Source organism: Odocoileus virginianus, chromosome 30, assembly GCF_023699985.2.
Source record: "Odocoileus virginianus isolate 20LAN1187 ecotype Illinois chromosome 30, Ovbor_1.2, whole genome shotgun sequence".
Taxonomy (NCBI): Eukaryota; Metazoa; Chordata; class Mammalia; order Artiodactyla; family Cervidae; genus Odocoileus; species Odocoileus virginianus.
Window position 1 is genome coordinate 30,483,600 of NC_069703.1, and position 26,040 is coordinate 30,509,639.

The following is a 26,040-nucleotide window of genomic DNA, read 5'->3' on the forward strand; positions in this document are numbered from 1 at the left end:
CTCTTTGTTGCCACCACCTACTCTCCTTGACTGTGAGAGGAGCAATCACCTATATCACTATCCCGACAGCAGTATAACTGCTGTGTTCATCATCATCACCAGGTTCAACTCCAGGTTCAGCCCTGGCTCTGCTTCCCCCTTGCTCTAAGACCTTGGACCAGTCACTACACCTCTCTGAAAATACGCAGTTTCCTCTTCAGAAAATACGTAGTTTGTAATATACAATTTGGTATACGTTGCAAGGGTGTCATAAGGATGAAACAAAATGATGTATGTGTGACAGGAGCCGCGTGTGTTAATGCGGAAGGTTTGCCCTCTTCCGTGTCTCCCCACCAGCTCTGAATCCAGAGCTGATTCCTTGGTGGCAACTGTCGTTTGTACTGCTAGTTACTTGTTAACACAGCATCAGCACAAAGGTCACCGCAATGTTATCCCCCCCCCCGACCACCAGAAGCATCACCTCCACTTTTATTTTAGAGTCAGAAGACCTGGATTCGAATATCAACTCCGTCTATTACCAAATGAATGACTGAAAACACCCCGAGCCTCACATCTCCATCTGTAAAGTGGGGATAATAACAACCCCCATGTAGTGACAGTGAGGATGAAACAGGATGATGGGTGTAAAATGCTACACACAGCAGCTGGGTCACAGGAAACACTCATAAGTAGCACCTGGTGTCACTCTCATGGCTGCTGTTCGCCTCCATCAAACACCCCAGCTCCCCAACACAACAGAGCCATGAACAGGTCCTCCCTGGGTCTGGAAATGTGCTGGGTGGGATGGGAGACATCTCCCCTTGTGGGGGCTCATGATTCGTGTTCAGGGAAACAGCCCTGGCACTACAGCGGGCAGCAACTCCAGGGTTGGGAGCAGGGACCGGGCAGGACCTGCAGTCCAGAGTCCACAGGTGTGCAAGGCCGCCCTCCCGAGACTGCGGGTCACAAGCAGAGGAGCTACTGAACGCACAGGCGCATTTCAGGGATCCCCCATAAAAAGGGAGGTCTTCCAGGTCTCTGGCCAAGACAGTCCGGGTCATGGTTCAAGGCAAAATCGTGGGGGTGAACGTCCCCTCAGGCCTCACCCTCGTTGACGGCTCAGCTCTGGGCTAAGGTTCCAGGCGTAACCGGGCCCCACTGACCTTCTGCAGACCTGGGGGCTTCCCCGGCAGTCAAGTGGCTAAGACTCCGAGCTCCCAATACAGGGGGCCTGGGTTCGATCCCTGATCAGGGAACTAGATTCTGTGTGTCCCAACTGGTGTTCACATGCTGCAACTAAAATCCTGCACACCACAACTGAAAAAGACCAAAATCCCACGAGCCACTGGGAAGATCCCTTGTGCCACAGAGGAGACCCCGTCTAGCCAAGCAAATAAATAAATATTTTTAAGAAATCAATCCTCTTCAGGAAGTACAGGCCTGTACTTCCACCCAGGTGCTAGGAAAGCCTGCTTGGCAAAACCACCTTCTGGCTGGCACCTAATTCTACCACGTGCAATGTGCCACCCATCACCCTCAGCGTTCCTTTAAGACAAATAGTGACTTTCACCTCTTGTGAATTTATTCTGTGAGGTTTTCCCTACAGCAGGATGGGATCCGACAGACTGGGTGAGGGTACCAAAAGGGGAAGGGAGGCACGCTAGTGACAGAGTGTGAAAAGCTCACCATTTTGCCACAATCTGAAACCAAACTGAGATAAAGCATCTGGGTAATGGCCAACCAAGACAGCATATTAAAAAGCAGAGACATTACTTTGCCAACAAAGGTCCGTCTAGTCAAGGCTATGGTTTTTCCAGTGGTCATGTATGGATGTGAGAGTTGGACTATGAAGAAAGCTGAGCGCCGAAGAATTGATGCTTTTGAACTGTAGTGTTGGAGAAGACTCTTGAGAGTCCCTTGGACTGCAAGGAGATCCAACCAGTCCATCCTAAAGAAGATCAGTCCTGGGTGTTCATTGGAAGGAATGATGTTGAAGCTGAAAACTCCAATACTTTGGCCACCTGATGTGAAGAGCTGACTCATTAGAAAAGACCCTGATGCTGGGAAAGATTGAGGGCAGGAGGAGAAAGGGATGAGAGAGGATGAGATGATTGGATGGCATCACTGACTCGATGGACATGAGTTTGGGTGGACTCTGGGAGTTGGTGATGGACAGGGAGGCCTGGCATGCTGCAGTCCATGGGGTCACAGAGTCAGACACGACTGAGCGACTGAACTGAATGACAATTTCCACCTCCACATCTCCATGGCCCGTGCATCGATAGTAATCATGACCCTTACGTGATCCATCAGTGTCAGGCCGGGCCATGTGACTTGCTTTGGCCAATGAAATATGACCACGAGTAACACACGCCACCGCAAGCAGAGGCACACTGCTTTTTGCCACAGCTCTTCCCTCTGCCATGAGAGTTGCCTTTTTCAAAGCAGGCTTGCTCCTCCAGCCTGGATCCCGGAAACAAGATACAGAGAGAAGAGCTGAGACCAGCCCACAGCTCCCTCATAATGCGAAAAAGAAAGAAATCTTTGCTTTTGTAAACCAATGAGCCCCCGGGGATGTTTGTCACGCAGCATAACCCAGCAAACGCTGACTGATACAACAGCTAGCCTTTATACAGCAGTTTCCACGGGCCAGGCACAGCCTGCGTACTTCACCTGTGTTATCTCATTTGACCCCCACAGCAACCTTGAAAAGATGGTTCCTATTATTGGGTTGGCCAAAAAGTTCATTCATGTGGCTTTTCCCATAATATTTTTCAGAAAACCCAAATGAATGTTTTGGCCAGTCCAATATTAACCCTGTTTCACAGATGAGGGTAGTAAATCCCTGACACATTAAGTGTCACGTCCAAGGTAGTAACAGGCAAAGCTGGGATCTAAATGGAATCCATCCACCTTGAATGAGACAGGACAGTTGTTCTCCCATTTTACAGATGGTGAAGCTGAGGCTCTGAGGGGGAACCACACCTCCCAAAGTCACACGGCTGGAGCCAGTCCCTTTATGTCCTGTGGCCCACTGCAGCTCACGCAGGGGGTGAGGACCGATGTCTCCCCTCTTTGAGCCCATAGCCTTCCACTGTGTGCTGTCCCAGGGCAGGACTGCTGGCTCTCACATTCCCCCAGCCACAGCAGTGCTGGGATGCCACCCTCTGCGAGCCCTTCCCTCCCCATTTACAGGGAAACGAGCCCACGCTTACATTTCAGGAGCCTGGGCGCCCCTCCTGCACACAGGGGCAGCGAACAGCGCATCTGCCCGGGCTCTTCAAAGCCTTTTGACACTTGCTAATATCCTGCCGCTTCTGTGCACCGCAGGTCTGGTTTGCATTAGCACCCCGGGCCCCGCGGTGGTCAACACAGGCCCTGGGCTCCGTCCAAAAAGTGTCAGAGTCTGCTGGGGCTCTCCTGACTACTTATCTGACGTGGAACATCGAATGGTTTGATCTGCCAATTAGGCGCCCCCAGAGCTGCTAACTGGAAGCAGATGGGCCCGTGCATTACCGTGCGGAAAACGCCGCGCGCCTGTCTTCCCAGCAGAAGGGGCGTGGGGGGCCTGGCCCTCCTCCCTGGCCCACCGCACAGTCCTCTACGGGGGCAGGTTGCAGGGCTTCCTGGGGGAGTCTCGGGGTGTGTCAGGGGGTGTGAGACCCAGGGAAAGTCAGTCTCATCCCCCGCTCCCAGAGAACCGGAGAGAATCCGCTTCTGGTTACGTGCAGAGCTGAGGGGCGACCCACCGCAGTGCTCCCAACCCACAGGACATCACAAGCCTCTGCCAGTTCCCTCCAGCAGTGCCCAGGAGGCCTGCACGCAGCGGGTCAGTGCCAGGCACCGGACTGGGGCTTGGGCCTGCCCCGAACAAGCAGGGATGTGAACGGCTTCTGGGCCCCTTCTGAGTCTTAGGTGGGACGGACCCACCCACCCACAGCTTCCCCAGCCAGCAGTCCCCTGAACCGGGAGACCCTCGTCCCCGAGGTCCAGGCCGGCCCCCAGGAGCCCTGGGTGGCCCCACATCCCTGGCCGCCATGGGCTTGGCCATGTCCACGCTCACCAGGATGTGCTCCTGGAGGGGCCTCCCCGCCTCCTCTCTCAGAGCACAGGGCCCGCCCCCCTCCCTTCTGAAGCCCTGCAAGCCCCCCTCTTCGGTCCAAGCCCAGGCTCCCTCCAGCCACTGGGCTCTGCCAGGCATCCCACTGGGAGCTCCACAGGACAGCGCATGCCATCCTCATGCGGCCCGGGACCGGCCCCCAAGTCACAGGACAGGACTGACCCGGGGGGGCCGCTCGCCCAGAGCCACACGGCGGGGCAGGCTCCCTGCTCTGCCTCTCTCGGCCTGGTCTCTCTCTGTCTCTGTCTCTCTCTCTGTCTCTGTCTCTCTCTCTGTCTCTGTCTCTCTCTCTCTGTCTCTGTCTCTCTCTGTCTCTTTCCCCCTTCTCCTCCCTCCTATCTTCTGTCCTCTCCATCCCTCTCTCCTCTCTCTCTGCCCTCACCCCCTTCCCCCCCCACCCCACAGCTCACCTCCCACTCTCAAGCCCGGCTCATCTCCCCTATCCCCATTTTGGGCCCACCCGCCCTCCAAGCCCGCCTCTCCTGGCTGGCCGCAGAGGCAACTTGGCCCCTGGAGATGAAATTGGAGAGGTGAGCGGGGTCGGCGCTTTGAAGGGTCCGATTGGCACACAAAGGGATTGAAGCGTGATGGTGCAGGTGCTGGGGAGTCACAGAAGGTTTCCGAGCTGGGAAGGCCTGTGACTGTGATTGGCTTAAGGAGACGGCACTCAGTTGGCCAGAGTGCGGATTTAGGGAAGGACTACAGGGGCCTCGGAGAGGGAAGGTGAAGAGGTCCTCACGGAGAGAGGGTTACGGGTCAGTGACTAAGGGGAGGACCACAGGAGAGGTCCGCTCAGTGGTCACGAGCACGTCCTACGAGCAATCGGGAACCTTCGTTTATTTATCTGTTTCTCTCATTCATTCATTCATTCATCCTTGGCTGTGACGGTCTGTTGCCGCGTGCGGGCTCTCTGGCTGCGGGGAGCAGGGCTCCCTCCCCTCTGAGATGTGCGGACTTCTCTTGTCGGCAAGCACAGGCTCTAGGGTACTTGGGCTTCAGCGGTCATGGTGCATGGACTTAGCTACCCTGTGGCGTGTGAGATCTTCCCAGACCAGGGATTGAACCCATGTTCCCAGCATCAGCAGGCAGATTCTTAACCACTGGATCACCAGGGAAGTTCCAGTTAAGAAATTTCAGACAAAAAAAAAAAAAGGAAAAGAAACGATCCAGGGAGGACACAAGAGCTGCACCCGCTCAATTACTCCTCGAACCCAAACCCTAGCTCCTTCACTTACAAGCTGGTGACCCTGGGCAAGGTAAAAACCAACATCTCTGAGCTTCAGTTTCCTCTCTGGGAGGATAAGGATGCTTTGGGTTACAAGGGACAGAAGCCCAACTCAGACTATCTTGAACAATAATGGACTTTAATGGACTCGTGAAATGGGAGATCTCAGAGGTGGGGCTGCCTGTAGGCAAGATCCACCATCTCAACAGTTTCCAAGGACCCACTTTTTCCATCCTTCCACTTGGCCTCTAAGACTGACTTGCCTTGCAGCCCTGCAAGAAATGCCCCCGGCTCCTGGGTTGACAGCCTTGCTGGCTCCTAAAGAAAGACTCTGTCCCAGCAAATGTCCTGAGAGTCATTCTGATTGGACCAACCCAGGTCACGTGTCCACCCCAGAGCCAATCCCTGCAGCCAAGGGAAGGGTGTGTGTGGATTGGCTGGCCTGGGTCATCCGCTCCGTCCTCCAGAGCCAGGACACAGATTCAGCTTTCCTAGAACCACATAGAGCTCCCTTGGGAGTCTGGGGGCTGCCAGGGAGGGAGGGAGGGAGGGATGCTGGGAGGTGTCAGCACGTGGCCAGTGAGGGTCACTGGTACCAATCAGGCAGGGTCATCATGGGGATTACAGATAACACGTATGAAGCACCTAACACCCAGCAGGTGCTCCTTCAAAGGCAATTCTTATTGCTATTACATACAAAAGACCTCCCTGAGAAAAAAGAATGAGTCTAACGTGTGGTCCCAAAGGATAAAACTAGCAACCATTGATGTTTTGAAATCCCAGAGAGCTGGGTTTTCATTCACTCTAAGAAGAGTTTTCTAACAACTAGCATTGTCCTCAATGAGCCTCCCATCACTGGAGGGGAACAAGCAGGGATTAAGATCTCAGCTTGGGGTAGCTACAGGAGGAGGTGAGGAGCAGATACCTCTGAGGTCGGGGTGATTCCAGGATTCTCTCTAATGGTGGTCTAGAAGGCAGAACCAGGAAAATGAGGTCATTATCTCTTAGAAGAAGTGTTTAAACCAAAGCGTCAGAAGCTTGCGAGAAAAGAGAATTAAGAGCTTAAAACTCCCTGAGCCCCTGACAAGCTGGTCCCCAGGGCGAGGAGGCCAAGACAGAGACACATCCCGGAACAGACAGCGCAGAGCTGCTCCTTGGAAGCTCAGGGCCCTACGTGGGCTCACCCGAGACACTGGGCTCCCAGCGGAGGCAAGTGGAGGGGACAGAAAGGGGTGGTCATGCCGACGGTCCATCCCTGCGTCTTCTTGCCACAGTCTCCAGCCCACAAGCTGACCCGAGGGATGCAGGGAGAGAAGGTTGGTCACAGAGGTGAAGGGCAACCCCAGGCAGCCCGAGGAGAGGGGAAGCCAGCCCACGCAGGGGACACAGCAGTGGCCAGCAGGGAAGACGAGGTCAGGGTCCCCCACACCTAGCCCCTTCCGCGCCTGGTCCTTACAACCAGCCACCTGTTCCCTTTGCCCAGGCTTCACTCTGCAGCCTGCCTGCCCGCCCCCCGATTCCTCTCCACCCCAACTCAAACTTCCTGCCTTCCCAAGCTTTTTCTGTCCTTCAAGGCTCTTTTCAAATGTCTTCCCCCAAGGTCTTCCCTGGTCACTACACTCACCAGCTGTCTCCCTAAACTCTGAAGCCCCCACCCCCCAGCACACCACAGTGCCCCCCAATCCCAGCCTACATGAAAAGTTTCCCCTCCACCAGCTTTGCAGGCAGGGTGCTCTGGGTCTCACTGCACAGAAGGTCACATTCCAGGGGTAAGCTGTGCAGGGCTGGGGACACCTCACAGCCTCTTTGAGTCGCCTTTATTCCCATCTGGGACCCATCCCAACCCGCAGATCAAACTCCAGTCTCTTACGTCTCCTGCATTGGCAGGTAGGTTCTTTACCACTAGCGCTACCTGGGAAGCCCATATACCATGGACACTGGGTATAAGAAGGAAACACAGCCTTATTTTGTCCCTGATGGTTCTGGTGACGCGGATTTGCAATGGTTGGCATTTATTGTGTACCTACTATATGCACTTAGGGCTTCCCAGGTGGCTTAGTGGTTAAGAATCTGCCTGCCAGTCAATGCAGGAGCCACAGGAGATGTGGGTTCAATCTCTGGGTCCGGAAGGTTCCCTGGAGGAGGGCATGGCAGCCCACTCCAGTATTCTTGCCTGGAGAATCCCCATGGACAGAGGGGCTTGGCAGGCTAGAGTCCATGGGGTCGCAAAGAGTCAAATGAGACTGAAACGACTTAGCACGCACACACACACCCACAGTAGCAACGCTGGGATTGAAACCAAGATCTCCGAGTCCACATCTCTGTCCTCAGGGGACCTCTGGAAAACAAGGAGGAAACTCATTTGTTTCACCCAAGTAAGGTTTATTCACAAGCATTTATGTGTCTGGCTGTACTCAGAGATAACAGAGAGGCCAGGGACTCAAGCTCTGGGAGAATCTGGGGGATGAGACACGGACACACGGACAGCGAGTGAGCGAGGCCGGGCGGCACTTTCTGAGCTCCCATCTGCCCCTCGCTAACCCCAGTTCACCAGCAGGCATCCCTTCACTGGGAGTCAGCAGCCAGAACCTGCAGGAACCCACCGTGACCACCAGATGGCGGTGCTGGCTGCCAAGCTGGACTCCGTCCTTGGAAGCCAGTAGGTCAACTTGGGTGATTTTCTAGGACGGGGCACAGCACCTGGCAAGCTAAACACCTCGAGGGAAAGGAACAAAGGCATCCATCACTATGTGGGTAAGGATGGCCAGGACACAGAGAACCTTGGAGGGACAGCCAATCAGAGACTGGGGCCAGGTGGTAACGGGCGAGGGCGGCTTCCTGCAACCACCTGGGGTCCGTCTGGAGTTGAACGGGCAAGCCCTCTGGCCTCCGTCTCCCGACGCTGAGGCCCACGTCCCAGAGGGCAGACGATGGAGCACTAGTCCTTCCGCATGGTGTAGCCCTGAATCACGCTGTTGAAGTAGGCTGGCGTGTTGCGCTCCGGGTAGAAGAGAATCATGTAACACTTGGGGCCGAAGTAGCCCAGGCTGATGCCCAGGAGGTTGAGCACGGTGACCAAGAGGTCTAGTATGGTGACCAGCACCCCGCTGTAGACAGCCATGAAGGTGCAGAGGAAGACGGAGGAGGAGAAGTAGAAGATCATGCAGAAGGTGATGAACTTGGCCTCGTTGTAGTTGGTGGGCAGCTCCTTGCCGGTGTAGGCGAAGCCAAAACCCAGCACTGACAGGAGCAGGTCCAGGCTGGTGTTGATCAGCAGCCCCCGGTGGTAGTTGGGGTTGCAGGACAAGATCAAGATCCTGGGGTCATCGGGGTCCACGCGGGTGGTGGGCATGGTGGTCGTGGCCAGCATGTTGCTGGCCACGATGACCATCTTCAGCATCACAACAGATGCCACGAAGACGTAGGGCCCGTGGTAGCGGCCCCAACAGCTGTAGGCGCGCGGGAGGCGTCGGGCCATCTTGAAGACACAGACAATCTGGAAGGAGCGCACGGTGATGCAAGAGATGCAGACGGTGAAGCAGAGCGTGAAGAAGGCCTGGCGGAAGAGGCAGGAGGACACCGTGGGCGGCCCCACGTACACGGGGACCGCCATGTACGCCATCAGCAGCGGCGCCAGCATCAGGAAGCACATGGGCCCGCCCGCCGAGCGGACCACGGGCGTCTGAACGTGCCTCCAGAAAATGACCACGATGGCCAGGGTGCTGAGGAAGCCCAGGGTGGCCAGCATGACCACAGCGATGGTGGGGGCCTCATCCCACTCAAGGAAGGCCAGCTGCCGCCTGAAGCAGGAGGTGTCCTTCCTGTGGGACCACTCGGAGCTTGGGCAGGGCTGGCAGTCAAATTCATCTGCAAGAGCCCAGGGCAGCTCCCGTCAGCCAAACCCGCCTTCTCAGCGTCCACCTTCTCCAGGGCTGCACCCGGCCAGTTCCCCACCAGAGGGAGACAGAGCTATGGGCCACCAATGCTCACCGAGTCCCTCACGCCCCCCGGCTCATCAACCCCTCACTGCAACCCCATTTCACAGATAAGGAAACTGAGGGTCAGCCAGTTAAAGTCACAAAGCCAGAAGTTACGAGGCAGGATTTGAACCAAGGTCTCCTTGACTCGCTCAGCTGGTAAAGAATCCGCCTGCAGTGCAGGAGACCCCGTTCAATTCCTGGGTTGGGAAGATCCCCTGGAGGAGGGAAACGCTACCCGCTCCAGTATTCTGGCCTGGAGAATTCCGTGGACTGTCTAGTCCATGGGGTTGCAAAGAGTCGGACACGACTGAGCAACTCTCACTGACTCCTTGACTCAAGAGCCTAACAACTGTAATTCTTTCTTTCCAAGATCTCACCCTCTGGTGGGAAATACATAGCCCCCCGTCCTTGGACACGTGTCTCTGGGGAGACCGCCAAGACCCCGCAAGGGCGAGAGGCCTGAGGGAGACCCCTGAGGGCAGGGCAGGCGCAGGGCGCGCGAGTGGGCCTGGAGGCACACCTGAGGTCTGGTTGAGGAAGGTGCCCGGGAGGCAGTCAATGCACTCGAAGCAGCAGGGGTGGAGGCCCACCGGCTTCTTCTTCTGCCCAGGCAGGCAGTTCTTGGAGCACATAGACACAGGGACCTGGGGTGGGGGGAGGACAGAAGACCCTAAGTGCTCTTTCCCGCTCCCGGGCCCCTCCTCTCCCCGTCTTAGCCCCAGCAGGATGCTCCAGGGAGGGAAATTGGCCCCTGCTGGGGAGGGGCAGGTGCCAGGACTGCCGTTGGCACTGGACCATCATAGAGATGCTCTTAGCTTTGCCCAGCAAAGACCTAATCTACCTTCTTCGGGAGACAGCACTCAGCTGCTGAGATGGAGACCTCCCGAGGTTGCTGAGTGAACAGGGTGTGACTCCGGAGCTCCCAGCAGGCCTCTCGTTTCCGGGGGTGGGGGTGGGTGGGGATGTGACTCTGGAGCTCCCAGCAGGCCTCTCGTTTCCGGGGGTGGGGTGGGGTGGGGATGTGACTCTGGAGCTCCCAGCAGGCCTCTCGTTTCCGGGAGTGGGGGTGGGTGGGGATGTGACTCTGGAGCTCCCAGCAGGCCTCTCGTTTCCGGGGGTGGGGCGGGGGAGTGAGGATGTGACTCTGGAGCTCCCAGCAGGCCTCTCGTTTCCGGGAGTGGGGGTGGGTGGGGATGTGACTCTGGAGCTCCCAGCAGGCCTCTCGTTTCCGGGAGTGGGGGTGGGTGGGGATGTGACTCTGGAGCTCCCAGCAGCCTCTCGTTTCCGGGGGTGGGGGGGGGGGGATGTGACTCTGGAGCTCCCAGCAGGCCTCTCGTTTCCGGGGGTGGGGGGTGGGGGGTGGGGTGGGGATGTGACTCTGGAGCTCCCAGCAGGCCTCTCGTTTCCGGGGGTGGGGGGGTTGATGGAGATGTGGAGAACATGTCTGAGGAAGGATCTGGGAGATGGGGAGAATGAGCCCCTGGATCCCGCCTTGCCTGAAGCCTCACGGTCAACCCTGGAGTCTTCCATGATGCAAGGCAATAAGTTAACTTTTTATTTATATCACTTTCTGTCACTTGCCACCAGGAGTCCTACTTAACGCAGTCTTTATGGAGGGGCAGGGTTGCCAGGTGATAAGAGCCGGCAGGCAGTGGCCATGTCTATAGGTTTTACTGCTCTATTCCTTAGAACAGAGGAGGCCTCCAATGGCTGTTTATTAAGTGAATGAATTACAAGCAGAGGAAACAGTAAGAGCAAGGGGGTGGAGGAGAGGCTGGGGTTGGCATTTTCGGAAAGAGGGCATGTCTAAGCCTGCTTGAAGCCAGAATGCTCTGGGAGAGGCTGGGGAGGGTGGGAGGTTGGTCTAAGACACTAAAAATGTAGGGTCAGGGGGCCTCAGCCATGCATGTTTCTTGATTGGGGAGTGGCCTGATTAGACTCGGGTTGTATAAAAATTATCCTGGCTGCACAGTGCTGGAGTGGCAAGCGGCTGAGAGGAGATACCCCACGTCCAAGGTAAGAGAAAACCCAGTAAGACGGTAGGCACTGAGAGAGGGCATCAGAGGGCAGACAGACTGAAACCACAATCAGAGAAAACTAGCTGATCTGTTCACACAGACCACAGCCTTGTCTAACTCAATGACACTAAGCCATGCCGTGTGGGGCCCCCCAAGACGGACAGGCCATGGTGGAGAGGTCTGACAGAGCGTGGTCCACTGGAGAAGGCAATGGCAAACCACTTCAGTATTCTTGCCTTGAGAACCCCATGAACAGTATGAAAAGGCAAAATGATAGGACACTGAAAGAGGAACTCCCCAGGTCGGTAGGTGCCCAATATGCTACAGGAGATCAGTGGAGAAATAACTCCAGACAGAATGGAGGGACAGAGCCAAAGCGAAAACAATACCCAGTTGTGGATGTGACTGGTGATAGAAGCAAGGTCTGATGCTATAAAGAGCAATATTGCGTAGGAACCTGGAATGTTAGGTCCATGAATCAAGGCAAATTGGAAGTGGCCAAACAGGAGATGGCATGAGTGAACGTCGACATTCTAGGAATCAGAGAACTAAGACGGACTGGAATGGGTGAATTTAACTCACATGACCATTATATCTACTACTGTGGGCAGGAATCCCTTAGAAGAAATGGGGTAGCCATCATAGTCAACAAAAGAGTCTAAAATGCAGTTCTTGGATGCAATCTCAAAAACAACAGAATGATCTCTGTTCGTTTCCAAGGCAAGCCATTCAGTATCACAGTAATCCAAGTCTATGCCCCAACCAGTAACAATGAAGAAGCTGAAGTTGAATGGTTCTATGAAGACCTATAAGGCCTTTTAGAACTAACACCCAAAAAATATGTCCTTTTCACTATAGGGGACTGGAATGCAAAAGTAGGAAGTCAAGAAACACCTGGAGTAACAGGCAAATTTGGCCTTGGGAGTACAGGGCAAAGGCTAATAGAGTTTTGCCAAGAGAATGAACTGGTCATAGCAAACACCCTCTTCCAACAAAACAAGAGAAGACTCTACACATGGACATCACCAGATGGCCAACACCAAAATCAGATTGATTATATTCTTTGCAGCCAAAGATGGAGAAGCTCTATACAGTCAGCAAAAACAAGACCGGGAGCTGAATGTAGCTCAGATCATGAACCCCTTATTGCCAAATTCAGACTGAAATTGAAGAAAGTAGGGAAAACCACGACACCACTCAGGTATGACCTAAATCAAATCCCTTATGATTATACAGTGGAAGTGAGAAATAGATTTAAGGGACGAGATCTGATAGACAGAGTGCCTGATGAACTATGGACAGAGGTTCATGATATTGTCCAGGAGACAGGGAGCAAGATCATCCCCAAGAAAAAGAAATGCAAAAAGGCAAAATGGCTGTCTGAGGAGGCCTTACAAATATCTGTGAAAAGAAGGGAAGTGAAAACCAAAGGAGAAAAAGAAAGACTTTCAAAGAACAGCACGGAGAGATAAGAAAGCCTTCCTTAGTGATCAGTGCAGAGAAATAGAGGAAAACAATAGAATGGGAAAGACTAGAGATCTCTTCAAGAAAATCAGAGATACCAAGGGAACATTTCATGCAAAAATAGGCTCGATAAAGGACAAATGGCATGGACCTAACAGAAGCTGAAGATATTAAGAAGAGGTGGCAAGAATACACAGAACTGTACAAAAAAGATCTTCACGACCCAGATAATCACGATGGTGTGATCACTCACCTAGAGCCAGACATCCTGGAATGCAAAGTCAAGTGGGCCTTAGGAAGCATCACTACGAACAAAGATAGTGGAGGTGATGGAATTCCAGTTGAACTATCTCAAATCCTAAAAGATGATGCTGTGAAAGTGCTGCACTCAATATACCAGCAAATTTGGAAAACTCGGCAGTGGCCACAGGACTGGGAAAGCTCAGTTTTCATTCCAATCCCAAAGAAAGGCAATGACACAGAATGCTTAAACTACCACACAATTGCACTCATCTCACACGCTAGTAAAGTAATGCTCAAAATTCTCCAAGCCAGGCTTCAACAGTACATGAACCGTGAATTTCCAGATGTTCAAGCTGGATTTAGAAAAGGCAGAGGAACCAGAGATCAAATTGCCAACATCCACTAGATCATTGAAAAAGCAAGAGAGTTCCAGAAAAACATCTATTTCTGCTTTATTGACTATGCCAAAGCCTTTGACTGTGTGGATCACAGTAAACTGTGGAAAATTCTGAAAGAGATGGGGATACCAGACCACCTGACCTGCCTCTTGAGAAATCTGTATGCAGGTCAGGAAGCAACAGTTGGAACTGACCATGGAACAACAGACTGGTTCCAAATAGGAAAAGGAGTATGTCAAGGCTGTATATTGTCACTCTGCTTATTTAACTTATATGCAGAGTACATCATGAGAAACGCTGGGCTGGAAGAAGCACAAGCTGGAATCAAGATTGCCAGGAGGAATATCAATAACCTCAGATATGCAAATGACACCACCCTTACGGCAGAAAGTGAAGAAGAACTAAAGAGTCTTTTGATGAAAGTGAAAGAGGAGAGTGAAAAAGTTGGCTTAAAGCTCAATATTCAGAAAACTTAAGATCATGGCATCTGGTCCCATCACCTCATGGCAAATAGATGGAGAAACAGTGGAAACAGTGTCAGAATTTATTTTGGGGGGCTCCAAAATCACTGCAAATGGTGACTGCAGCCATGATATTAAAAGACGCTTACTCCTTCGAAGGAAAGTTATGACCAACCTAAACAGCATATTAAAAAGTAGAGACATTACTTTGCCAACAAAGGTCCGTCCAGTCAAGGCTATGGTTTTACCAGTAGTCATGTATGGATGTGAGAGTCAGACTGTAAAGAAAGCTGAGCACCGAAGAACTGATGCTTTTGAACTGTGGTGTTGGAGAAGACTCTTGAGAGTCCCTTGGACTGCAAGGAGATCCAAGCAGTCCATCCTAAAGGAGATCAGTCCTGGGTGTTCATTGGAAGGACTGATGTTGAAGCTGAAATTCCAGTACTTTGGGTACCTGATGTGAAGAACTGACTCCTTGGAAAAGACCCTGATGCTGGGAAAGACTGAAGGCAGGAGGAGAAGGGGATGACAGAGGATGAGATGGTTGGATGGCATACTGACTCAATGGACATAAGTTTGAGTAAATTCCGGGAGTTGGTGATGGACAGGGAGGCCTGGCGTGCTGCAGTCCATGGGGTCACAAAGAGTCGGACACGACTGAGCGACTGAACTGAACTGAACTGAAGCAACTTAGCACACACGCACGCACACATGCAATAGTCAAGCTGCTACATATATTCAAATTAAAAAAAGATAAAATCTCAAAGGAAGCTGGGGGCGGGGGGCGGAGAATACAAACAAAAATGTTTACTAAGGGACAGAAGGCTATTTATATTTATAAGAGAGTCAATCCATCAAGAAGATATAATAATTACAAACCTATATGCACCTAACAAGAGAGCTGTAAACTCCAGGGGAAATAGGACCATTGCTGATGAAACTGGCTGAGATGACATCATCCTGGAAGAGGGTGGGGATCAACACCAGCATGACTGATGTCTTTATAAAAAGGGGAGACTTGGAGACAGACCTGCCCACGGGGAGAATGCCACCTGAAGACAGAGGCAGAGATGGAGTGATGTGGCAGGAGCCCAGGAAAGCCAGCAGCGACCAGCGGTCACCAGCAGCCAGGCAAGAGGCCTGGGACAGGAGGCTTCGACCCTCTCACACCTTGATCTGGAGCTTCCGGCCCCCGGAACTGGGAGACAATGCATTTCTGCAGGTTAAGCCCCAAGTTTGTGGTCCTTTGCGATGGCAGTCCCAGCAAACAAATAAAGACATCAACCCAGTGTACTCCATGAAAATCCCCGAGAAGCTCAGGAACTAGCACCACCCAAAGCTGCTGGAAGGGGGTCGGGTGGGGGTGGGAGAGGGACGAGGACTCTGCAGAGCTTTTAGATGCCCTCCGTCACCCTACAGGGCCCGGCCGCTACCCTCTCCACCCCAGCAGCGTTCTGACAGCTTCTTACGAAAGACGGAAAAACCAGAGATCAGACTGACAGATGTCAGCCACGGCGGACAGCAGAGCTGTCAGCGCCGGAGGTGAGCACTCCTTGCTAGGGTGTAGCCTGGCTGCTGCGGAGAGAGACGCGGGCAAGCTGTGTGGCCTCGGGCGGCTCACGCGACCACTCTGCCTCCAGTGTTCTAACACAGAAAACAGAAGAGGCGGAGAAGGGGACGACGGAGGATGAGATGGCTGGATGGCACCACTGACCCAGGGGCCGTGAGTTTGAGTGAGCTCCGGGAGATGGTGATGGACCGGGAAGCCTGGCAAGCTGCGGTCCATGGGGCTGCAAAGAGTCGGGCACGACTGGGCAACTGAACAACAGCATCTATTTTCCGGGGGCGCCGTGAGAATTGCAGTCTTTAATACACACGTGTCCTGAGCCCCTTGGCCCTGAGGAGCCAGAAAGCCCTGACCCTGGGCAGTTCTCCGTCAGGGGAAGAAGGCCAGGACCCCAGACGATACACCCACATATAGAGACGCCCCCACTTATCAATAATGAACGCAGGTCAAAGGGCCCTCCCAGCCCAGCTCCAGCCCTGGTGCCCTGCCCCAGGCCCCGCCCCCAGGCCCCCTGAGGCTGACCGTGTTGTTGGGGGTGTTCCAGGAGATGTCATGGATGTGCTTCAGCCGCCGCTTGGATGGCTGGTAGGAGGCGACGCTCCGGAAAGGGTTCTGGCTCAGGTCCCATTGCCACTGGATGATCTCCAGGTGCAGAGACAGGTCCCCTTGCTCGTTGAAGAAGATTTGGTGGCCCAGGAGGGTGAAGTTGACCTTCCAGATCTCCGGAAGCAGCTAGAGGGGCCCGAGGGAAGGGAAGTGGAGCTGGCATCAGAGGTCAGGCCAGACCCGGGAAAAATTCTACCAGCCCGTAGGCTTTGATTTCCGTATCTGTGAAATGGGGTGATAAAACTGCGAAAATGTGGCAGTATGGAGGTAGTGGCTGAGAGATCTGACTTTAGAGTCAGATACATCTGGGTTTTCGTAGCCCATCTACCTCCTGCTGTGAGACCTTGGACCTGTCACTTAACCTCTGTAAACCCCAGATTCCCCTTCGGCAAGGCAGGAGTCAGAAAAGCCTGATCTTCTGGGCTCTGAAGCAATTGGTGAGTGAATCTGCATTAGAGGCTCAGAACAGTGCCTGAAAAATAGTCAGCACTCACCTCCTGTGAGACGTCAATATGATTCCTTTTCCCTGGAAGTCACTTTGGCCATCCCTCTGTGACCTGGGGTTCAGAGTCCACAGCCTCTCCCACCTGCCAGCATCTTCCCTGCCCCCTTGGGTCCTGCCCACCACCCCACACTTCGGAGCTAACTCTCGTTTCAGTCTCTTCCCACCCCAACCCCCTTCATTCTCACCGAGCAGAAGCTGGTACAAACTAAATACGCTCTGCAGCGGGCATCCTTTGACCTGAATTCCAGTCCTAACTCTGTCCTCAATTTGCTGTGTGACTTCTCGTCACTGAACCTCCCTGGGCTGATCCCTAAAGGGCTTCCAGCTCAGATATCCCATCCATCTGGCTCCTAGATCTTTTTCCATAAACGAGGGAGTCTACTGGACTACATCTCGGAGTCCACCCACCTCGGGAATTGTCAGACACATAGCCCAAGGAGTTGGTCCCTAGCCTCCTCCCTGCCCTTCCAGGACAGTGAGGTCCTGGCTCTGAAAGTTTCAACTATGCACTGGTTTATAGGCCCGAGAGCAATGGCCCCGGGAACTGAGCAGGGAGACCTGAGGGTGGTGGTCAGGATGGCAGCGGCCCTGGGGAGCCAGCGCTGGGGTCCGTGTCCCACCCCACCTGACAGCGCTAGGCTGAGCAACCTGCATTCCAGGGGTCCAGGGCGTGGGGTCAGAAAGCACCTCCCTGCAATCCTTCTGAATGCGCAGGGCTTATTACTGGCGGGGGCCTGGGCCTCTCCCCACTCCCGTTTTGGGTCTGGGACCTGCATCCCCTGGGGTTTCCCCCCTGGCTCAGCAGTAAAGAATCCGCCTGCAATGCAGGAGACGTGAGTTCAATCCCTGGGTCGGGAAGATCCCCTGGAGGATGAAATGGCAACCCATTCTGCTCCAGTATTCTTGCCTGGAAAAAACCCCATGGACCGAGGAGCCTGGCGAGCGACGATCCATGGGGGTCGCAGAGTCAGACAGGACTGAGCCTAAGCACTTGTCTCCCCTTCCTTATCCAGCCCCACCCCCAGCCCCATCACTGGGGCTGCCCCAGGCCCCACGCTCTGTCCTGAGGCCGGACCCTAGTGTTAGAGAGGAGGAGACACCTGGCTTCTACCCTGCACCAGGTAAGGTACAAACAGTACTGTTAATCCTCCACGTAACTCAGCAGCGTACATACTACTCCTTCTGTTTAAGAAATGAGAAAACGGGGGCTCAGAGATATCAAATAACTTGCCCAAAGCTGCACAGCCAGTGGTGGCAGGACTGGGACCCTGCCTGATGCCGATGCTCTGCCCAGTTCATCACCATCCGCCTCCCCCCAGGTGGGCTGTAAGAAGTGCCTGAGGGCTGTCGGGAGAGGATAAAGATGGGGTGGGAGGTGGCTGAGCCACAGAGTGGGCAGATTCCAAACTGTGAAAAAGCCAGTGAACTGTTTAAGCAGAGATGCCTGACAGCGGGCAGAAAGCGTACATCTCTGGTCTATATCTCCTCTGCTCGTCTAGGTCCTCGGGGAAACCTTCTCTGCCTTCCGAAGGTGCAGGGTAGGATGTGCCTATGCCCTTGCATAAACCAGGCACGCACGACTTTCAGTTCTGGGTCTGAATCAAGGCGAGATGGAACTGGAACAAGAAGATCAATAAACCTGAGAGCTGATGGGACTCAGCCCAGCCTCAGCGCCTTCACCCTGGTGAGGCTGTGTGGGGAACCGGGGCTCCCGCTGCCTGCAGAGATTCCTGCTAGAGAATTTCACCCAAATCTTGCTCCCAGGACAGATTCTCATCACCACAAAGGACTCCTATGTGCCTGGAGGCAGGGCGTGCGCCGTGGTCTCTTCCATTGGCTTGCCCAGAACCCCCTGAGGGAAGGTGAGGCCGGAGCTGAGTCTCCACGGCAACCACGGACTCTGCGCCTGCTCCCGGAGGCCCATGGTACCCCGCGGGCCGGACCTCACCTGCCAAGGGTACACCACATCCTTGCGGCAGCCGCCCTGGTTGCAGCCCAGGAGACTGTGCAGCGCGTGCGCCACGGCGTAGACGGCAGAGTACACGCTATAGACCACGCGCTCGCCCGAGAGCGTGAGGATGCTGTTGAAGGACTCGGTGGTGTTCAGACAGGTGTCACACTCCTGGTTGCAGTTGGCCCCTCCGCTGCTCCTGTTGAGCGCGGGCCGGCTGAGCTGGGAGCGGCGCACACGGAACTCGCTGAAGCCCGGGATGGGCACGCTCTGGGTGGTGATGCCCAGGAAGGTGCCAGCGCGCTGCAGCTCGGTGAGGTTGTGCAGGACCGGGTCGATGGCCCAGGACTCGGAGGCGATCCACACGGCACCCGTGAAGTTCTGGCGCAGCACTTCGCGGAAGAAGTTGTGCAGGGCCAGCTCCGGGGAAAACACCACCACGACACGCGCAGTGCTCTGCTGGAGCTTGCCCACGATGGCCTCCAGACGCTCCTGGTCCTGCGGCGTCATCGTCTGGTTGGGCTGCGGTGTGGGCAGCGTCTCCTGGAAGGCGATGCAGATGTCACGGTGCGCCAGGCGCTGGCTGAGCAGGTGGCTATTCTCGCGGCCGTAGTCGTCGCCACTGGCCAGCACGACGATCCAGTTCCAGCGGAAGTGCAGCAGCATCTGCACCATGGCCTCCATCTGGTGATCCGCGCCCGGCACGGTGCGCAGCACCGCGGGGAACCTGCCCTTGTTGCCCAGCTCGTCGTTGATGGCGCTGTAGGTGATCTGCCGGAGTGGAGGGTCCTTGGGCATTAGCGGTGGGGGCGGGGGCATGGGGGAAGGGAGGGGGAGGTCTCACACAGCAAAGCTCCCTTCCTCCTTCACCTCCCTTAAGCCTCCATCCAGTCTCACCCTCCCCCGCATCACCTGCCACCCCCACCGCCCCACGTGGCCCTCCTCCCTTAACTTTGACCTGACTTTCCCTAACTCCCCTGGTGGCTCAGATGGTAAAGTGTTTACCTACAACGCTGGAGACCCAGGTTCAATCCCTGGTTCGGGAAGGTCTCCTGGATGAAAGAAACTGGCAACCCACTCCTGTGTGCTTGCCTGGAAAATCCCATGATGGATGGAGAAGCCTGGTAGGCTACAGTCCATGGGGTTGCAAAGAGCCAGACACAACTGAGTGACTTTACTTTCCTTTTCGCCCTTTCCTCCAGCGCACTTCTCACTTCCTGTCATCCTGTATCACCTCCTGATTTACACTGGTCCCTCCGTCTCTCCCCCTACCCCAGGAAGATCAGCTCTATGAGGGCAGATTTCTGTGCCTCCACCTGCATTGCCAACACCTGCAACAGTACCTAGCTCAACGCATGCTCAATACATATTCGTCAAATGAATGAAAACATGAGTCCAGTTCTGGACTAGATGCTTCAGTTAAAACTATTAATGTTTATTGAGCACCTACTATGAGTCAGAACCTTGGTGCTCAATGTAATAAAAACAACAGCAAAAATTACAGTATTTGTAACTGCCCACTGTCTGCCCGAGTCTTGTGCTAGCTGCTCTTTAATGAGCAGATATTTTATGCCAGTTATGCCTTTTGGATCATGATGAGGAAAATAGAACAGCAGCGTAATTCTGGCACTCCACTCCACTCCACTCCACTCCACTCCTCTTGCTTGGAAAATCTCATGGACAGAGGAGCCTGGCGAGCTACTGTCCATGGGATCGTAAAGAGTCGGACACAACTGAGCAACTAACACACACACACACACACACACACAGAGTAATTCTATAGCACTTTTTTGAGGACCTGCCGTGGGGCGGACTCCATGCTAGGAAACTATGCAGAGTGGTATGGAGCATTTTCTGAACTTTCATTCTCATGTAAGATTCTTGACCCAGCAACGGCAACATTATTGACTACCTACTGTGTGCTAGAAATTCTTACCTAGGTTGAATGCTTTAATCTTCAGACAGTCCAAAGATAGGACTCTTATCTTCCCACTTTAGAGATGTGAAACTGAGGCTTGGGAGACTTAGGAGACTGGCTCGAGGCCTCACAATGGTCCAGACTCAGTGGCAAGGCGCACACCCAGGTCTCTCTGCCTTCAAAGCCTGAATTCTTAACCAGTAGGCTGGCTGCCTGCCAGGGCTGGGGAGGATGTCTTGACCTTGCTTCCGCTCCCAGGCATCCCCTGTAGATACTGGTCAGGGCGGTGAGCCCTCTGGACAAGCCCTCCTCCCCAGCCCCGGGGCCTCACCTGTGGAAGGAGGAAGAGGGAGAGGAAGTTGGCCACGGTCTTGGTGGACTCAGAGTTGTCAGGACCTATGATGGCCACCACCCGGGGCACATAGTGGCTGTAGTCCTCCTGGATGGGCAGGAAATAGTCATCCTGTGACAGGAAGTAGAGCGCCGGCTGGACGTTGTTGGACATGTAGCAGGAGTCCACCATCTCGTAGCCCAGCAGCACGTCGGGCAGCAGGCTGCTGTCATTGTTGATCTCCTCCACCGCGAAGCGCATGGCCTGCATGAGGTTGTAGCCCAGCACCTTCATCTCGTACCTGGAGGGGCCGCCGTCGGAGGGTGGGCAACAGGTCCAGAGCAGAAGGGGAGGAGAGGAGAGGGGTGGGTGAGCCAGCCTGTCCCTCCTGCCCGCAGTAGGAAAACCAAGGCATCACCCACGAAGCAACCACTCCAAAGGGTTCTGGCATTTTTACATTGTTTTCACCACCCTGAAGCTCTGGGATCACCATCGTCCCTATGACCACCTCTGACACTAGGACCTCTGTGGCCACCATCAGTCACTTACCACTACCACCAGTACCACCATCCCTATGGCCTATGTCATCACCCTATCAATGTCCATCAGTGGGACCATCATTACCTACCATGGCCTCCATCATCACCATCACCACATGACCATCATCACCTACTATTTCTATTGTGGATATCATCACCACTGCCATCATGGTCACCCCATGTCTGAAACCATCATTATCAATACCACCACCATCACCATCACCATCACCAAAATCACCACCATCACCGCCACCATCACCACCACCACCACCACCACCATCACCATCATCACCATCACCATCACCACAATCACCACCATGACGGTCACCATCACCATCACCACCACCACTATCACCATCACCGTCACCACCATCACCGTCACCACCATCACCACCACCATCATCACCATCACCACCATCAGCATCACCACTGTCACCGTCACCACCATCACCATCACCATCACCACCGTCACCACCACCACCACCACCGTCACCACCATCACCACCACCACCATCACCACCACCACCACCATCACCACCACCACCACCATCACCACCACCACCACCAACACCACCATCACCGTCACCACCACCACCACCACCATCACCACCACCACCACCGTCACCACCACCATCACCACCGTCACCATCACCACCACCACCACCATCACCGTCACCACCATCACCATCACCACCACCATCATCACCACCATCACCATCACCAAAATCACCACCATCACCATCACCACCACCACCATCACCATCACCATCACCACCATCACCACCACCACCACCGCCCACCATCACCACCCTGCCACTGCCGCTGCTTCCAGCCTTATGCTGGAGACTCACTCCTTGCACTTGGGCACCTTCAGGTAGTTGAGGTGGACTATGCCCTTCACGTGTGGCATGGAGGGTGAAGAGGCCCCCCAGGAGGTAATCACCAGGCAGGAAGAACTCCGAGTTCTCCACTGGCTCAGCCAGGGCTTGCAGCAGGAAAAGCAAGGAGCAGGCTGCCCTGCCCTGGGGTCCCATGGCTGGGAAATGGAGGTCTCAGAGGTGGCTCTGCCTCCCAGGAGAGCTGACAACCTGACCCAGGGGATTTGCACAGACATTTACATACTGGTCCTGTTGCTGTTCATGGGGCAGGGAAGCACCTGGGACAGGTAGAGAGGTCTGTGGGCTCTGGGGAAAGAGGAGGCTGGAATAAGGATGAACCTCCTGTCACCTGGATGAGGTCACATCTTCCTAACGTTTCAGACATTTAGGAGTGAAGGACATTCAGTTCAGTCCAGGCGCTCCGGCGTGTCCGACTCTGCGACCCCACGGACTACAGCACGCCAGGCCTCGCTGTCCGTCACCAACTCCCAGAGCCTACTCAGACTCGTGTCCATCGAGTCAGTGATGCTATCCAACCATCTCATCCTCTGTCGTCCCCTTCTCCTCCTGCCCCAGTCTTTCCCAGCATCAGGGTCTTTTCTAATGAGCCAGCTCTTTGTATCAGGTGACCAAAGTATTGGAGACTCAGTTTCAGCTTCAGCGTCAGTCCTTCCAATGAATATTCAAGACTGATCTCCTTTAGAATTGACTGGTCTGATCTTGCAGTCCAAGGGACTCTCAAGAGTCTTCTCCAGCACCACGGTTCAAAAGCTGTGAAGGACATAGATTCTCCCCTTAGGAGCAGAGTAGAGGGGGGCAAATTGAGCCCACACTTGAGCCTGACCAAGCTGGGGCTGGCACGTAGTCCAGTATCCCATACCCGACCCATCGTAGTTGTTCTGAAACAGCAGGCCCAATACTAAGAGTCAGGCATCACACTGAGAGCTCGTCATTCGCCGTCTCATTTACTGCTCACCGTAACTGGGGCTGTTACCAACCCCATTTCAGAGATGAGGAAACTGAGGCACAGAGAAGTTAAGAACTGGCAGCTGCACAGCCAAGAGAGCTGGGGTTCAAAACCTCAAGGCCTGGATCTTAACCTCCATGCTGTGTTACATCCAAAGGGCCTTGTTTAGAAATATACATATATATATGTATATTTACTTGTTTGATTGTGTTGGGTCTTGGGTGCAGCAGGCGGGACCGTCACTGAGCCACGGGGGATCTTTGGATCACTCCTCACAGCGCCAGACCCTCTGGTTGCGTTGTGGGGGCTCCGCTGTGGCACTCCGGCTCAGCTGCTCTGTGGCAGGCGGGCTCTCAGACCCCTGACCAGGGATCAAACCCATGTCCCCTGCACTAAGGTGGATTCTTAACCACTGCGCCGTCTGGGACATCCCGAGGGCCTGGCTTTTGATAAAAGCAGCACAACAGCAGGCACGAGACTGGGAGGTTGGATGCGGGGGACGAGGGGGCAGGTGTCTGTCCGCCTGACAGTCCATTGGTCAGCTCTGCAGAGGGACACTCCTGGGTGTGCCCAGGGGCAGGTGTTGTGGCAGAAAGGAAAGTTAAAAATTCCTAACATTGAAGGTGACTCCCCCCAAGGAATAAGATAAAAGAAGAGCGCTCCAGCAAACCGGGAGCCTGCTTGGATCAGATATCCTCGTCCACTGAGGGCTGTTTTGGTCCTTGCTAGTCCCAACAATGCACACGTCCCTTAAGGGTCTGCTCCATAATGCCCAGGCAGGACGGGTCCGTCACAGGCCCCAACCCTGCCCCTGGGGCCCAGGGTCACGGGGGAAGGAGGCTCCAAGGGACAGAGGGGATTGGAAACCCAGTACTGTCCCCCTGCCCACCCCCGCCAAGTCCTGCTCCTCCTTCCTCAGTCGGTTGGAGCCTCGCCTCCTCCTGGAAGCCTTCCTGGCCCCATTTGCAGACACCGCTCCTGCTCTGCGCTGCAGTGCTGACCTGTCTGGATCAGCGCTGGGCCCCCGGGAGCAGACCTGCGTCCTTGACCGGCTCCTGCTGGTGCCCGCGTCTGCACTCCGGGAGCCTTGAGGCAACATGAGTCCAGCCGGCCTGGATGGGACGTCCGCTCTCTGTGCTGTGTGACTGTGGGCAGGTGACTTAACCTCTCTGAGTCTCTGTTTCCTCCCGAAACAGGACTGATAATTCCAGCCTCATGAGATCAGTGTGGGAATTAAGGAAAACAGCGCATGCGACCTGCAGGGCGCACAGCCAGCCCTGGGGAAGGGTGAATAGACTGCAAGATTGTCCTTTCTGGTGAAGAAGGGAGCGGCCACCAAGCCCAACTGAAAGAGCCCGACGCTTCCCGAAGGCGCCCTGAGAGATGCTGGCTGCGCCTGTAGCAGTTCCGGAGGGACCACTCTGCTCCTGCAGCCCTGGCCTCCCCGGGCTAAGGTCAGCCACAGACATCGAAAACACCAGGAAGAGGCCCCCTGCTGCCGCCAAAAGATGCGGGACCTGCTGTGTGACCTGGGGGCTGCCCGTCACCCTCTCTGGTAAACCGTGGGCGGAGGGGGAGGCCTGACCCATAGAATGAAAGGAAGAGCCGGGCAGGGGGCTCTGGGCCTGGCTCTGCCCTCCTCTGGCCTCAGTGTCCTTGTCTGCAGAATGTGGAGGTCCGCTTTGGACTGCCACATCCACGGTCCGTGTCAGCAGTCAAAGCCCCAGCTCTCATGCAGCCCGTGTCCCGCTGGCTCTCTCCAGGCCCCTGCCCGTTGCCTCACCCCAAGCTCACGCCCTCACCACCTCCTGTCCGGACCTCTCCGTCTGCCTCACCCTGACGGTTTCCTCCCTGCAGGACAGCTCCGAGTCCCTCCTTCCTCAGCTCCAGCACCCCCGGGACCATACTGTGGCAGGGTCACGGCTGAGCCCCCGCCTTGGCGTTCGCGGCCTCCGCAGCCTGGCCCCAGCCCACCTGCTCCTCCCCTGCTCTCCTCTGAGCCATGTGCCTCAGGCTACAGCCACACTGGCCTCCTTGGAACGGGATCCGTGGTGGCCTTCTGGGAGCTGCCGAGACCACGGCTCCTTGCCCTGCCAGGCTCTTAGGAAATCATGAGGATTATAACTAAATGGCATCCTTCCCAGGGTGTATATGCCAGGCATGGTGCAAGCACTTTATGTGTACGGTATCATTTGGTTTGTGCAACTACCCTGCGAAGCAGTCCTTTTTACTCCCATTTTTAAAATGAGGAAACTGAGGCTGAACAGTTAAGCAACTTGCCAAAAATCACACCTCGAATAAGTGGTGATGCTAGAATTTATTCGCTGTGCTGCACAACTTGTGGGATCTTAGCTCCCCGACCAGGGACTGAACCCAGGTCCACAGCAGTGAAAGCTCAGAGTCCTAGCCACCGGTCACCTGAAATCTGTCCCAGGCTGCCACGCCGTCAGCCCTCCTGCTGTCTGCTTCTTGTGTGTGCTGCCCACAGGCGCTGTCTCTGCCATGCCCACCATGGGGCTTGGGGGGAGCTGGTGCCAGCCTCCCCCAGTGCAGGCCCCATCTCAAGGCCAAGGTGTTGGGAAGGACCACTTCCAGGCACATCGAGTGTGTGCATCAGTTTGACGAGGGGAAGTAAACGTGCTGGTTGCCAGGTGGCCCTGGAATGTTCTGGAGACTCCCAGCCAAGTCGGGTTATTTAGCAAAGCTTGGGGGTAAGGGGATGGTGGAGTAAGAGAGTATCTAAGTTAACTGGAGCCTTCCGGGTGTGAGATCGTGGCGGACAAGAGTGGCTGAGAAAGCCCTTCATCCAGAGGCCACTAGCCAAGCCCACTGTACATGGCAGGGCTGAGTCGGGGATGAGGGCCATAGCGGGGACACACAGAGGACGTGA

General features: G+C 54.9%; 1 protein-coding gene across 1 annotated transcript; it reads right to left on the reverse strand.

The window, feature by feature from the left end:
• Positions 1–7,685: 7,685 nt before the first annotated feature.
• Positions 7,686–22,929, reverse strand: TAS1R2 (taste 1 receptor member 2). Its single transcript, XM_020899245.2, is given in 7 exon segments — positions 7,686–9,191; positions 9,825–9,948; positions 15,978–16,187; positions 18,515–19,288; positions 20,767–21,067; positions 22,157–22,209; positions 22,211–22,929. Coding segments are annotated over 7 exon segments (2,520 nt in total). The 5' UTR covers positions 22,340–22,929; the 3' UTR covers positions 7,686–8,262.
• Between the last annotated feature and the right edge of the window lie 3,111 nt (positions 22,930–26,040).